Here is a 13,421-nt window from a genome sequence, read left to right on the forward strand (position 1 = left end):
ACACGACCTCGAGCCGCGAGGTCCTCGATCAGCTCGACTCCTCGGTCCTCGCGCGCCTGCTGTCAGGGTCATCCGCCCCAGATGCGTCAAGTCCTCTCAGCCTCAGCTGCGTCCGCCGTCCAGCGTACAGCTATGTCAAGCCGTCCGCACCGCCTAAGCCCCTGCAAACCGTGGCTGGCGTCAACGGGTCCCGGAGACCTGCGCGTGGCAGTTCCCTGCACTGCACTGGTGCTCTTGCCGCAGTTCTCCGCACCCGACTGACAACGCCTCACAGTCGCCGTCTCGCCCCCGTTTTTTGAATCAAACAAAGTCCGGCGATCGGGTCGGGTCAACCCGGGAACCCGTGCGGGTCGGTGGTCAACCTCGGGAAACCCGTGCGGGTCTGGGTTCGATGTTTAATTTTCTGACCCACTAGCTAAACGGTCGGGTTCGGTTGACCGTTTATATCCGGGCTCAAGTCGGGTTTTTGTCGAAACCCACCCGTTCGACCCGAATTGAACACCCCTAGTTTTTACATTATTTTCTTTTAATTAATTAAAATATTAATAATAGTTAATGTTTAATTAATATATTCTTTTCTTTTATGTTATTTTAGTTACATAATATATGTTTATATATATTAGTAAGTGTCCCCACAACCATTCCGATTTCTATCCTATTCAAAAGCAGGAAATCCGAGTGGAGCTCTCGGTTTTGGAGAGAAAATTCGAAAGTGTTTTGGTTGGAGGAGGAGAACTGTGTGGCTAGGGCTTTATCTTCTTTGCTTGTTGTAATGGGAAGATAAAATCTAGTAGGGGTGCCAATATTTGACATGACACGAAAAACTTACTCGAACCACCCGAAAAAATTCGAGGTTGGACCTGACCTGATTTCAAAGGGTCGGGTTCGGGTTCCCAATTACCCGTTTGAAAAAACGGGTTGGGTTTGGTTTACCCCACGGTTCGAGTCAACATGAAAACTCGTTTAAATTGAACTACCCGCCGCTTGTCCTGATGCTGCCCCCCATAGCACTGGCCGCTGCTGCCAGCTCGCACGCCCGCTGTTGCTAACTCGCACAACCCGCTGTTTGCCTTGCTCGCCGCGCGTCCTCGCGAACCGGGTCGGGTTCGGGTCCGGAAAACCGACCCGTTTGCAAAAACGGGTCGGGTTTGGGTTAACCCGACGGGTTGCCGAGTCAACCTGAAAACTCGTTTAAATTGAACTGCCCGCTGCTGCCTGAGCTGCCCCCACCTGCCCGCTGCTGCCAGCTCGCACGACCCGCTGTTGCCAACTCGCACAACCCGCTGTTGCCTGCTCGCGCGCGTTCTCGCGAACCACACGGTCCGCCGCCCGCTTGCACGCATCCGCGCCCGCCCGCCCCCGGCAATCCCGCGCGTTGGATGCACGCCGCCCCGCTGCCCCCATATGCCAAACCTTATCAGGTCGGGTCAACCCGCCAACCCGATTGGTCGGGTCTGGGTCCGAGTTTCTGACCTGTTTACATACACGGGTCGGGTTAGGGTCGTTCCGTTTGAACCCAGGTCAGTTCCGGGTTCAACCCGAACCGTGACCCGAAATTGACACCCCTAAAATCTAGTATATGAATGGTAATAGAGATTAGAGAAGGTATTTTATCTTGTTTTCTATATTAGGTTTCAGCTTTTTAAGTGATTGAGTTACTTGGTTATTCATGCTCTTGGTTGGTTATCCCATGAGATCCTTGTTCTTAGTATGTGTTAGCTATAGTCTTGAATCGTAGAATCCTTCTTTATATGTTATTTGGAGAAGGTTGTTGACAAGAAAAAAGATCTAATTGCTATGTGCTTGTTAAGATTTGGGGATTTTAGGTGTTCTATTGTATCACTTTCTTCACATATCAATAGAAAAATTGAGATCGATTGCAATTTACTATAATTGAACAATAGTAAAACAAGATTATAACAAGAATGACTTGTCTAACATGAGCTTGTGGAAAGAATGTGATATGTGAAGAAAATGATACAATAGAACTACAAGATATATTCAGTTCTTTTGACAAAAACAGTAAATCGAAAATCTCCAAATCTTAACAAGCATAAATAGGAATTAGAACTTTCTTGTTGTCAACAACGTTATCCAAATAACATATAAAGAATGATTAAACTTGCGATTCAAACCTATAGATAAAACATACTAAGAACAAGGATCTAACGGAGGAACCGAGCTAGAGCATGAATAACCGATTGACTCGATTACTCAAAAAATTAAAATCTAATATAGAAAATATGAGAGTATATTTTTATTACTATTAATATACTAGATTTTAACTTCTCCTTATAACAAGCAAATAAAATGATGCCCTAGCCACACAGTTCTCCTCCTCTAGCAAAATCCATTTCAGCCTCTCTCACAAAAACCAAGAGCTCCACTCGGTTTTCCTGCTTACCAATAGGATAGAAACCGGAATTGTTGTGTGGGGTACACTTTACTCAATATATATAAATATATATTATGTAACTTAAAAGAAAAGAATATATTAACTAAACATTAATTGTTATTAATATTTTAATTAATCAAAAGAAAAGTAACTTAAAAACAAATGTAATTAATATATTAATCAATAAGTTAGTTAAAAAAACATCTTTAATTTTAAATCAATTATATCAATTCTCCATTTGATTTAAAATAAAAGAATTAGTATTGAAATTGCCCAAAAATAAAACCAAAATTACTTGCACATATTTAGCAAACTTAGACAATTGGGGGATTACTAACTTAGAGAAAAAGGATTAGCAATTACTTGTTGGCATTTACTTATGTATTAAGAAGTTTGTTCTTTTTTCCCATCCTTGTATATTTTTTCCTCGTTTAGATTAGTGATATGAACTTTTAGCATCTTATAACCTCATATATAATTTAGGGCAGGTTTTTTTTTTTTCTCTCTTTCAGATGATGATGTTAACTTTAGTATATTGTAACTTAATATATGTTTTGGAGAGAAAAAATTTTGCAAGAGTTTGAGTGCTAAAGTACAAATTTGATTTATGCGGGATTTGATCCGTGGGCTTTGGCAAACAACTACCAGAATTTTTACCAACTAAACTAGTTGACATCCAATTAATTCTTTTATATCTTTCATTGCAACTAATACATGCTTTTCTTTTGCTCATCTTATATCAACCCATATGTTTTGGGCGTGCTGTTTTGTTCATCCTTGTGGTTTGTGTATGCCATCCTTAAACTTGATTTTTGTGAGTGTGGCAGTTTTTTTTTTTAATTTTCGTTTCCCTTTTTTTCATAACCATGTTGTGGATGATCAATGAGCCAAAACTGAAGTGGGCTTATGTTATACCGTCTGTGTGTGATTAATGGTTTATATTGCTATATATTTTGTGGACTGGGAGCAAAAAGAGAAAAAGATTAGTAGTTATTCATTGGCGAAATTAGGTTACATTGATGTTGAGTAAATTGATTATGTACGGGTGGTAGTATTGCATGCCTTTCTTCCTATGTTCATCCGAATGCACTATTCTTTCTATATTGGATCGCTTCTAACATTGCCTTTATATTATTTAAACAGCTTGGGACAACGTGATATTCATGAGTTCCAAACGTACAGTGGCCTCTGCTGTTTCCTGTGCATCGGGAAGAAAGAACAGCTCTGGAGTTTTGGTTGGCCTTCTCCCAGGCTTCCTGGGAGCTCCTATTGTTTGTGTAAATTTCCTCTTGTTCAAAGCCACTGTTAGGAACCCATCTTCATCCTTTGTCTTAGGCATTTGTAGTGGGGGCTTTCCTTAGAAGGCTTAATAACTGTCATTAGGTTCTTGTTCCGGTTGTCATCTGCAAAGCATTTCTGCTGATGGTTTCCTGTAGCATATCATTTCCAAACAAGACCAGTAGACAAGTACTTCTCCCCATGGATCCTCCTGATGCTCTTCCTGCTGATCAGGAGGAATTTGATTTTTCGGATGTTTTTGGACCTTCCTTGTCCCATGCCTCAATTGATGTTGATGTGTCAACATCAGAAAACTCTGTTCCACAATCAGCTGCAGATGGAAAATTTTGTGTTGCCCCACTTGTCATTCATAACCGGTCACACTCTCTGGTTGGCCCTTCTCCTCGTATTACCCAGTTTTCACAGTTCACCAAGCTCACCCTACATGAGACTGAGAGCTCTCTGGAGATTGTGGAATGCTCCTTAGATGAGAATGCAGCTCATCAAGAGAAGTCAATCAATGATCCTGAAAAGAATGATAATGCCACTGAGGAGGTTTCAAGCATGAGACTTGAGGATTTTGAAGTTTTAAAAGTTGTTGGGCAGGGAGCTTTTGGGAAAGTTTTTCAGGTGAAGAGAAAAGGCACTTCAGAAATATTTGCAATGAAGGTTATGAGAAAGGATAAGATAATGGAAAAGAACCATGCTGATTACATGAAAGCTGAGAGAGACATATTGACCAAAGTTGACCATCCATTTGTGGTTCAGCTTAGATACTCCTTTCAGGTATGGATCTTGAGCAATTTACCTCGTTATATTTTGATATTGCAATGCCTTGAATTGACTTCTGTTTGATACTTGGAGCTATACGAACAAAATTCATATTTATTCATATCAATGTTTAGATTAGAGCAATTTCTTATGGTGTAATGATCTTTTGCCTAAAGATGAAATTTTAGAAGCCAGTCCATTGTTTCCCCTCCTTATTGCTTACCACTGCCTATATATCTTTGTGTTTTCAATGGACAACTTAGCATGCATAGCATATGCCATTTAAGCGCTTCATATTTTATAGCTGCTACTAATTTTTCCTTGACCTACTTTGTTTTTGGTGTGGTTTTATCATGGCCTTATTGACTTAAATCAGCAATGTTGACATTGTTTTAAAAATCGCACACATGATCGTCATCGATTCTTCTTTAAATTGAATCAAGACGAGATCAAATTAACCAAAGTTAATTTGATCACAATCAAATAAGCTCAATCAGACCACATTGAACCAATTTGACTCGACTCGAGTCCAAATCGACTTTGACAGCTTCAGCTGGCCTAAATTTCCTAAATGAACTCTTCTTGAGTTAATTTAAGTTAAATTGATATCGATTAATTCAAATCTATGCAATTGAATTCAATCTAAATTCAAATTTGACGAAATTTGGTTAATTAATTCAACCTTCCATTCCATTTAAGCCCTCCAATCTTTCTCAACTGCAACAAATTAACTCCATTTGAGATTAATTTGCTGTATTTGAGAGGAGTGGAGGGATGAAAGGCTGAATTAATTAACCGAATTTTATCAATTTGAATTTAGATTGAATTCGATTGTGTCGATTTGAATTAATTAATATCTATTTAACTTAAATTAACTCGAGTTAATTTAGACCGGTCGAAGTCGAATTGGTCCGTCGTGATTCGATTGAGCTTAATTTAATGGAGATCAAAATGGCTTTTGGTTAATTTGAGCACGTCTCGATTCAATTTAAAGAAGAATAGACGGCTATCACCAGTATGATTTGAAAATGAGATCAACAAGCACCTTGTTATGATTCAGGGGAAGCACTTTAGACGCAAGCACACTTTAAACATCAAGCATTCATGTTCCATTCATTATACTGCTGATTATATGAGCACGTGTTTACTAGTCAGATCAGTAAGGACTTCAAAAAATTTTTGCCAAATTTTTTATTAGATCCTAATTCCTCTACTACACTATAATAAACTCCCAACTTAAAAATTTTCTGGCGGTTGGAAAAAAAAGCCATGTTTGTTAACAATGGTTATCAACTGTGGACCAGCAAGGTTGCAAGTTTGTCAGTTTTATGGGTTTAAATTTCGCTACTGTTTTACACTGAATTTGTCGCATATACATATATTGACGTTAAGTCATGCGAAATGAATATTCTTATATATTAATTGGAAAGCATTGGTGTTGTTGATTTATGTGGGAGATTATGCAGACAAAATATCGGCTCTACCTGGTCTTGGATTTTGTAAACGGGGGACACTTGTTCTTTCAGCTCTATCACCATGGTTTATTCAGGTTATTGTTCTGTGACTGCTTTATTTTAGAATGATCTTCATCTTCATCATTTGCCTTACTCCAAAAAATCTTTGTAAATTCTCATTTCCATAGTCCACTGTTTTCCTTTCATTTCAGAGAGGATCTAGCACGTATATATGCAGCTGAAATAGTCTCTGCTGTCTCCCACCTTCATGCAAATGGAATAATGCACAGAGATCTTAAACCCGAGAACATCCTTCTGGATGCTGATGGTCATGTAAATTCCCTCTTCTCTTCTTTCCCTCGTGGAATAATTTGCGTCAAAACTTTCTATCCTCTCAACTTAATAATTAAGGCTTCGTTTGGGATGTCTTTCTTTCTGCCTCTTAAAACAACTTTCTTTTTTACTATAAACTGCTTTAAGAAGCATAAAGAAAGCCGTCCCAAACGAAGCCTAAATTAATTATTCCAAATTTTCAAATGTTTTTGTTTAGGTAATGCTGACTGATTTTGGGCTGGCAAAGGAATTTGATGAGAATACTAGATCAAACTCCATGTGTGGAACTGTGGAATACATGGCACCAGAAATCATTCTTGGGAAAGGTCATGATAAGGCTGCAGACTGGTGGAGCGTTGGAATCCTCCTATTTGAAATGCTCACTGGGAAGGTATCTCTTCTTACAAATCCGATGAGTTTTTAATTTTATTGTGCAATAATAAAAAAAAAATTATTTCATTGCATGTTTTTAAGTGCTGTTATCTAAGTATGGCTAATTTCATTTACAGCCACCATTTGTTGGAGGGAACCGGAATAAAATTCAGCAGAAGATAGTGAAGGATAAGATAAAGCTGCCATCTTATTTATCCAGTGAAGCCCACTCTATATTAAAAGGGGTACGTTTTCCTTTCTGATTGTTTCAGTTAAATCTTTGAGTTTACAAGGGCTCATTTGATTGCTTGTAAATAAAAAATTAAGTTTTAAAAATAATTAAATTTGATAGATTCCACCATTTGTTTGGATGCAAGGTTCCGTTTGGTTGCTTGAACTTAAAAAATCAAGCTTCCAAGCAAGAAATTTATCAAATTTTATCACTTAATCCGTTAGAAGTGCAAACTTAAAACTTTATATAAACACCTTCAATTCTCTCAAATATGATATATTTGATTTTCACACACACAAAAAAGGAAAATTAGAATCTCACTCTCTAAAGCATATTTCCTATATATAAGAAACCTAATGAGCCATACTTTATATTAGGGCTGTTTATTTCTTGAAAAAGGAATGTACCATAAATGAAATGCTTTGGAGTTGTTTGAATGAGTGTAAAAAGAATGCGTGACTTTTCTTTTTTTGTTTGGTTTGAAGTAAAGTGAATGCAATGTAAAGTATAAACTGGTTGTTCCCGGAGTATTCGGCATTGGAGGCAGGTGGTGGCGATCGACAGCAAGTTGATGATGGAGGCAGTGGCCGTCGGTAGTGGTCAAGCAAGCTTTGGGGTAGTATAAACTGTTTTCCCTCAAAATTGGACGAGAACAATTTACCTCAAAAATGAACTAGAATGGAATACACTGTATTTACTTTGCTTTGGATTTACTTTTCATCCAACCAAACACCAAATTTTCTAAAACCCATTCATTTATTCTACACCTTAAAATATTCCAACCAAATAGCCTCGTGTTTTAAGCCCCATAAATCTATCTAAATAGAACAATTTGACTTCCAAACATAGATCAATCAAAATAAAATTGGAATCAAACATGTTAAACTCATCTTTAACCAAACACTCAATCAGAAACTATTAATAAAACTAATACCAACAACAAAACCTATCAAATTAGCATTAAAATCACTGTAATCTCAAATCCACAACCTCAAATTCTTTGCTTATTTCTAAACTCACAGCTGCTGCAAAAGGAAGCAAACAAGCGGCTTGGCGGTGGAGCTGATGGCAGCAATGAGATAAAGAAACACGTGTGGTTCAAATCAATCAACTGGAAGAAACTTGATGCGAGAGAAATACAACCTAGCTTCAGGCCTAATGTTTCAGACAAATCGAGCATTGCCAACTTCGACGAAAAGTGGACCAGCATGTCGGTGCTTGATTCTCCCATTGCCAGTCCAGTAGCAGGTGATTATAACTTTACTGGTTTCACATACGTCAGGCCTCCTGTTTTTCTTCAGAAACCAAGCCCTCTGCAGCACAGGGCTTCTTCTCCATTTAAATGATCCATGCAGTATTAAACCCAACAGGTTTATAAGGTACTGTTAACCGTTAATTTTTGTGTTATGTGCTCTTATTTTGGTTAATGTCTTTTTGAACTATATGTTTTTGTCATGATAGTAAATGATTTGAGGTTATTCTTCCTTATGATTTTTTATGGGAAGTTTGTCAAATATCACTTGTGATTCAAAACTGTTCTGCCAGGTTTCCCTGCTTTGTCTGTTTATGCTTATTGTAGTTCAGATTTTTAAGAACTTCAAATTATTTCTTGGATTTCTCTCTCTTACTTGGGAGAAGAGGATACTGGATTTTTTTTTTTAAATATTTAGACTAATTAAAACAAACTCATACATTCATCACATATAAAAGATTAAAATAAGACCTCTTACTTGATAGTCAAAATTTTCAACCAACATATCAAAGAGAGTTGTTTACTGAATTATTATCAGCTTCTTCTCTGAATTTGGAGAGATTATTGGGTTCGGACACCAGACACAGCTTGCGTTCAATACTTCACAATATCGAGCAGTAATGAGTACTGAGCAATATTGAACTCGGTTGTATTGCTCAATACCGAGTGGGAGGTGATGTAGCGCATTTTTATTGGGCTCCGAACATGTTGGACCAAACCCAATAATTTGCTCTGAATTTGAGCTGTAAAGTGAAAGTTGGTTGGCGTTTACTTACTGAGTAAAGCCTTCTTTTCTGAGTGGTTTAATGCTTCTTAAGATTCTATATAACACAACTCTTTTTGGCCTATTGGTTGAGAGCTTAGGCTTCCAACTAAGAGGTCCAAGGTTCGAGTGTATGTGTAATGCGTTGAGTGTGTGAGTTTGACTTACATGGCCTAAATGTCCCAAAAAAAAAAAAAAATTCTATATAGTTGTACGGGATCCCATGTGTTTATAAGATGAGTTTTAGACTTAGTTTGGAAGAATTTTTTTAATTATTTAAAAAAAATTAGTGAAAATTTTTAATTTTTATATTAAAATTTCTTTTTAATAAATAATAAAAAAAATCATTTCAAATGAAGTCTTATATAAATTTGATAAAGGTTTGAGCTTTTCTCTGCTTTGGGATCCCCGGGTTAATGGCACGTCTATGTTTGAAAGAATTGTTAGAACTGACATTCCATATTTTGCTTTTTTATTATGGTAATTAAGGGCATAGCCTCTAAATCAAGAATCAGAGCTTAAAAAATGCAATTCAAATGGTTTGTGGGAAGCATGAATGCTATGGGAAGATAGCCTCTAAGTTTAGTGATTGTTTGGTTTGAATGCAAAGTGATGAAAATTATTTAAAATGTATTAATTTAAAAAAAAAATTTATTGGAATATAAAAATTGAGCAAAATAAATGTAAACTATTTTAATTGGTTTTGAAGTAAATTAAATTCAACTATTTTTTTAAACACAAACAAGCTATCTTGATCGCCATCCACCCATGCCACCTACTGGCCACCATCAAATATTACCACCCATCTAAAGGTGTCAATATTTGACACGACATGAAAACTCGACACAAACTCGATTAAAAAATTTCGGGTTTGACCCAACCCATTTTCAAACCTGGTAGTGTTACGGGTCGGGTTCGGATTGACTCGACGGGTTGACCCGGGTCAACCCGAAAACTCATTAAAAACATCTGCCAGACTACCCGCGTACCTGCCCGACCCCTTCTCATGAAGCTGCCTGCCCCCTGCCAGCACGCTACCACGCTGCTCCCCACGCACCTGCCACAACTCTCCTCGCGCATCCTCGTCCGAGTCCAAGCCCGCATCTGAGTCCGCGTTCGAGTCTGAGCCCACCTCGTGTCGGGTCAACCCGACAACCCACCGAGTCGAGTCCAGGTTCGAATTTCTAACTCATTTTCCTTCCCAGGTAGCAGTTTGAACCCGAATCAATTCAGAGTTCAACCCAAACCCGACCCGTGACCCAAAATTGGCACCCTTACACCCACCACCACCATCACTATTGCTGCCCCAACCACAAGCCACCATCACTGCCAACCTCCCCCGTCATCAACCACCACCTACCACTAGCCACTATCACTATTGATCTCCATAACCTCCAACCACCATCTACCTCCGAACACCACCACCATCGCTCTCAATTTTTATTGTTACTCTATATTTATTATTTCAGACCAACCAAAAAGAATCATTCATTTTATATTTATCCAAACAATTTCAAAAAAAAAAATTATACCTTTTTAACACTACATTCAAAAAAGTGAATTGGAATTTGCAGCAAAAGCACCATATGGTACAGCTTTTCCCATTTCTGATAATAATTGCCAAATTAGGATGACATGATATCCTCTACCCTTCCCTTGGTCTATGAACACTAATTTAAAGGCTCCTCTCTTAAAAGGTTTATTGGGCTATCAACATCTTGATTTAAAGGCTCTTTTCTTAATCAATTTCATTCTTATTTTTGATGGTTCGGTTTATAAAAACCAGACTTATTTGAATCTTATTTTTGATCTTATTAATTTTAAGAATAAAAATCTTTCATTTTTATCAAAGAAATTCTGAATTGAATAAAAATTTTATTTACATTGCAAAATCACAGCATTTTTTCAGACAAAAGTTGTTTTTTTTCTAGAAGAATTAGGGCAACGCCTAACTTCTTTCGCTATAAGAAAATAAAAACAAAATTACAGCTCACAACAATGATCTATAATATGAGACTGAGTTGGTTAAAAAGCAAAACTCAACAGAACCTATTTAGAAAAGCAAAATAGCAACCAAAAAGACCCCATAAGGGTTAAAAGGCCTCTGCCTAATTACGTACTCAGAATGTCCAAAAAATACAAATCTCCAGGTAGAAGAAGAAGATACGATGCACTAGTTGAAATATCACAAGGAAAACCAGAAACATGAAGGAATAATCCAGCCATTTGGGTGATAATGTTGTTGACGTGCAAAGAGTGCAAATCTCTCAGACCAGCAAGATCTGAAAGCTCAGATAAGGGATCTCATAACAGAGAAAGAGAACTATTGGAGTGAATCTGGAAGGTAATATTGTTTCTAATTTTATGAGCAATGGAGCATATATATATTTCCACTATTTAGAGGCTTTGGGAGGATGAGGGCATATTTATGCTTATACCATCCAGAAAGCATACTTTCCATCAGAATAAAATGAGAATTTGTGGGATGCACCAAAGAAACACAACCTGTGCAGGGAGTCAGCTTCCAATCATATTGGACCCGTAAACTAATTCTTTTTCCAGCAACAAAAACAAATATATCATCCGATGAGGCATTATTTTGAACCTGAGCACATACCACGGCCAAAGTTAAACAAGTTCATGGGTTGAAAGGGAATCAACAGCAAGGGCAAATGCTATAATACAGCAAATGCAAATGCAATCAACAGCAAGGGCAAACTAAAAGACACATCGTGGATTTTGATTCATTAGAGAATGAAGGTAAATTTCTTTCGTCTTATCTAAATAAGGGAGATCATTTTTGGAGAATGAAAAGTTTTCCTGCGAAAAACTAAGGGCCTCCTATCCAGGCCATTTCATAGTCTTCAGAAGCTAAAAGCTTAAAATGAAAAAAGCCTTCATTTAAGGAGAGTAAGAAAAAGTACCTTTTACCATCCAAGTTCTTTTCTTGACTGATAAATTCGCCTAGTAATAAGGTCATCTTCCTATATCATATCCAACAAGGGAGAACCCCCACTCCTTCGAGCCATTAGGGATTTCATCTTCAAATAAATGAAGAACCTTGTCCTGAGGAGGAATGTTGGAGAGAGGAACTCTAGGGATTAAGATTAGTAAGCAACCCTTTCCAATACAGAGAAGAAAGAGGACCAGAGAGGGATGAAGTGGATGGATTATTAACAAAAGAGTTAGGATTGAGGTTGGATAGATGCGAAAAATCTACAAGCAAATTAGTAGCCATGAAAAGGAGGAGAGCTGGAGGATAGGGAAGAGGAGAGAGGCAGAGAGGAGAGTACCCCGATCAAGGAAGAAGCTTGGGAAACCAAGGTGACTAGTGTTCACAGAAAACCCTAGGTTAAGAAGGTGGGACACTCCCAAGAAGAAAAGAGGATGGTTCTGCCCCTAAAGGTTAAGAAGGTAGGAGCACTCCCAAGAAGAAAAGATCATTCATCATCGAGATTTTAATAAACTCAAAACACCTAAATTTTTGCACTTCCAAAGCCAGGGCCTAAAAGAAGCATATAAAAGAAACAGATGTTCAAACATATATGGAAATTTGGCAAACAAACCCAACTTTCTTCAACTTGTGAAAAAGCATAAAAGTCTTGTATGCTGGCCTCAGAGAGATGTATTGTTGTTCTCATGGAAAATAATCAAACAATGTAGGCAATATATCACTTCCTCATCACAGGCCATATTTGAATTACAAGGGGAAAACAAGAACATAACGAAAAAGGGCAAAAGGGTTCAAAGTTAAGGCTAGTTCTGATAAGTTTAATAGATTTATTAGTTGCATTAGTGACTAACAAATAGTAAATGAGTGTTAAAAAGTGCTTGTAATTCTATAAATTCTCCATTAGAGAGTAGGAGACATCTACCACTTCTCTAGTAAATCTCATTCTCTACCTCCTCAATCTTCTAATTTATATAATTGTCGGTGTCTCCTTCACTGTATTTTAGCAATTCTCACGAAAAAAAAAAATCATATCAATTTGTGCTCTGGTTGAGATAAGAACTCAAGAAATTAAAAGATTGAGAAAATGAAGAGCACAAATTGACATGGCTTTGCTGTAGTTTGTCAAAAAAATATCAGGAAAGAAGATCCAAGACAATTCAAGATGTCAACTCCAAAAATTGAAAAACTAAGAAAATGGAGAAGAATCATAATACAAGAGGCCAAATTGTTCATTTATCCCCAATGCTCCGTAATGTGAAATACATATTAAATTGCAAGTACTCTCTATGATTCATTATCTACACATTAACTACTAAAATACCTTAAATTATTTATTACAATTATTAGAACTATCATTAATTACTATCTAATTTCAAATCGCCATCTCAATAATCATCAAAAGCACTCCAATCAAGCAAGAGAGATAAATTTCTATTGAAGTTGAGCCCAAAGAACAAAACGTAGTAAAGATTAAAAAGCATAACCATAAATTGCTCGGAAACTTGTTTTGTTAAAAGAGTCGTTTCATTCTTATATATCACAAGCCTAATGAGTGAAAAAACTGAGAGAACGGATCGCCCAACAAACCCCAAAACTATACAGAACTACCATAGCAATG

At 37.3% G+C, this 13,421-nt stretch overlaps 1 protein-coding gene, 1 long non-coding RNA gene and 1 other non-coding gene across 4 annotated transcripts in view; 1 reads left to right on the forward strand and 2 right to left on the reverse strand.

Annotated features, from left to right (window-relative positions):
- LOC110101862 (serine/threonine-protein kinase AtPK2/AtPK19) overlaps positions 1 to 8,351 on the forward strand; it is a 9,795-nt gene extending 1,444 nt beyond the window's left edge. The window contains exons 2-7 of one of the 2 annotated variants that reach the window (XM_020829939.2): positions 3,539 to 4,459; positions 5,911 to 5,993; positions 6,111 to 6,231; positions 6,449 to 6,622; positions 6,741 to 6,848; positions 7,858 to 8,351. In XM_020829939.2, the coding sequence (XP_020685598.1) occupies positions 3,818 to 4,459; positions 5,911 to 5,993; positions 6,111 to 6,231; positions 6,449 to 6,622; positions 6,741 to 6,848; positions 7,858 to 8,181 (1,452 nt within the window). In that variant the 5' untranslated portion in view covers positions 3,539 to 3,817 and the 3' untranslated portion in view covers positions 8,182 to 8,351. The remainder of the gene's footprint in view (positions 1 to 3,538; positions 4,460 to 5,910; positions 5,994 to 6,110; positions 6,232 to 6,448; positions 6,623 to 6,740; positions 6,849 to 7,857) is intronic. The other variant, XM_028694199.1, reaches the window with a different exon arrangement.
- A 2,010-nt stretch (positions 8,352 to 10,361) lies between these two features.
- LOC114579482 lies at positions 10,362 to 12,766 on the reverse strand. Its single transcript, XR_003700487.1, has 2 exons — positions 11,775 to 12,766; positions 10,362 to 11,691 (listed from the first exon to the last, which is right to left on the reverse strand). It is a non-coding gene; the product is annotated as an uncharacterized LOC114579482 (long non-coding RNA).
- Positions 12,461 to 12,542, reverse strand: LOC114579484. The gene has a single exon (XR_003700509.1). It is a non-coding gene; the product is annotated as a small nucleolar RNA SNORD34 (small nucleolar RNA).
- Positions 12,767 to 13,421: the final 655 nt, after the last annotated feature.

The sequence above is a fragment of the Dendrobium catenatum genome, unplaced genomic scaffold (genome assembly GCF_001605985.2).
Source record: "Dendrobium catenatum unplaced genomic scaffold, ASM160598v2 fragScaff_scaffold_414, whole genome shotgun sequence".
NCBI lineage: Eukaryota > Viridiplantae > Streptophyta > Magnoliopsida > Asparagales > Orchidaceae > Dendrobium > Dendrobium catenatum.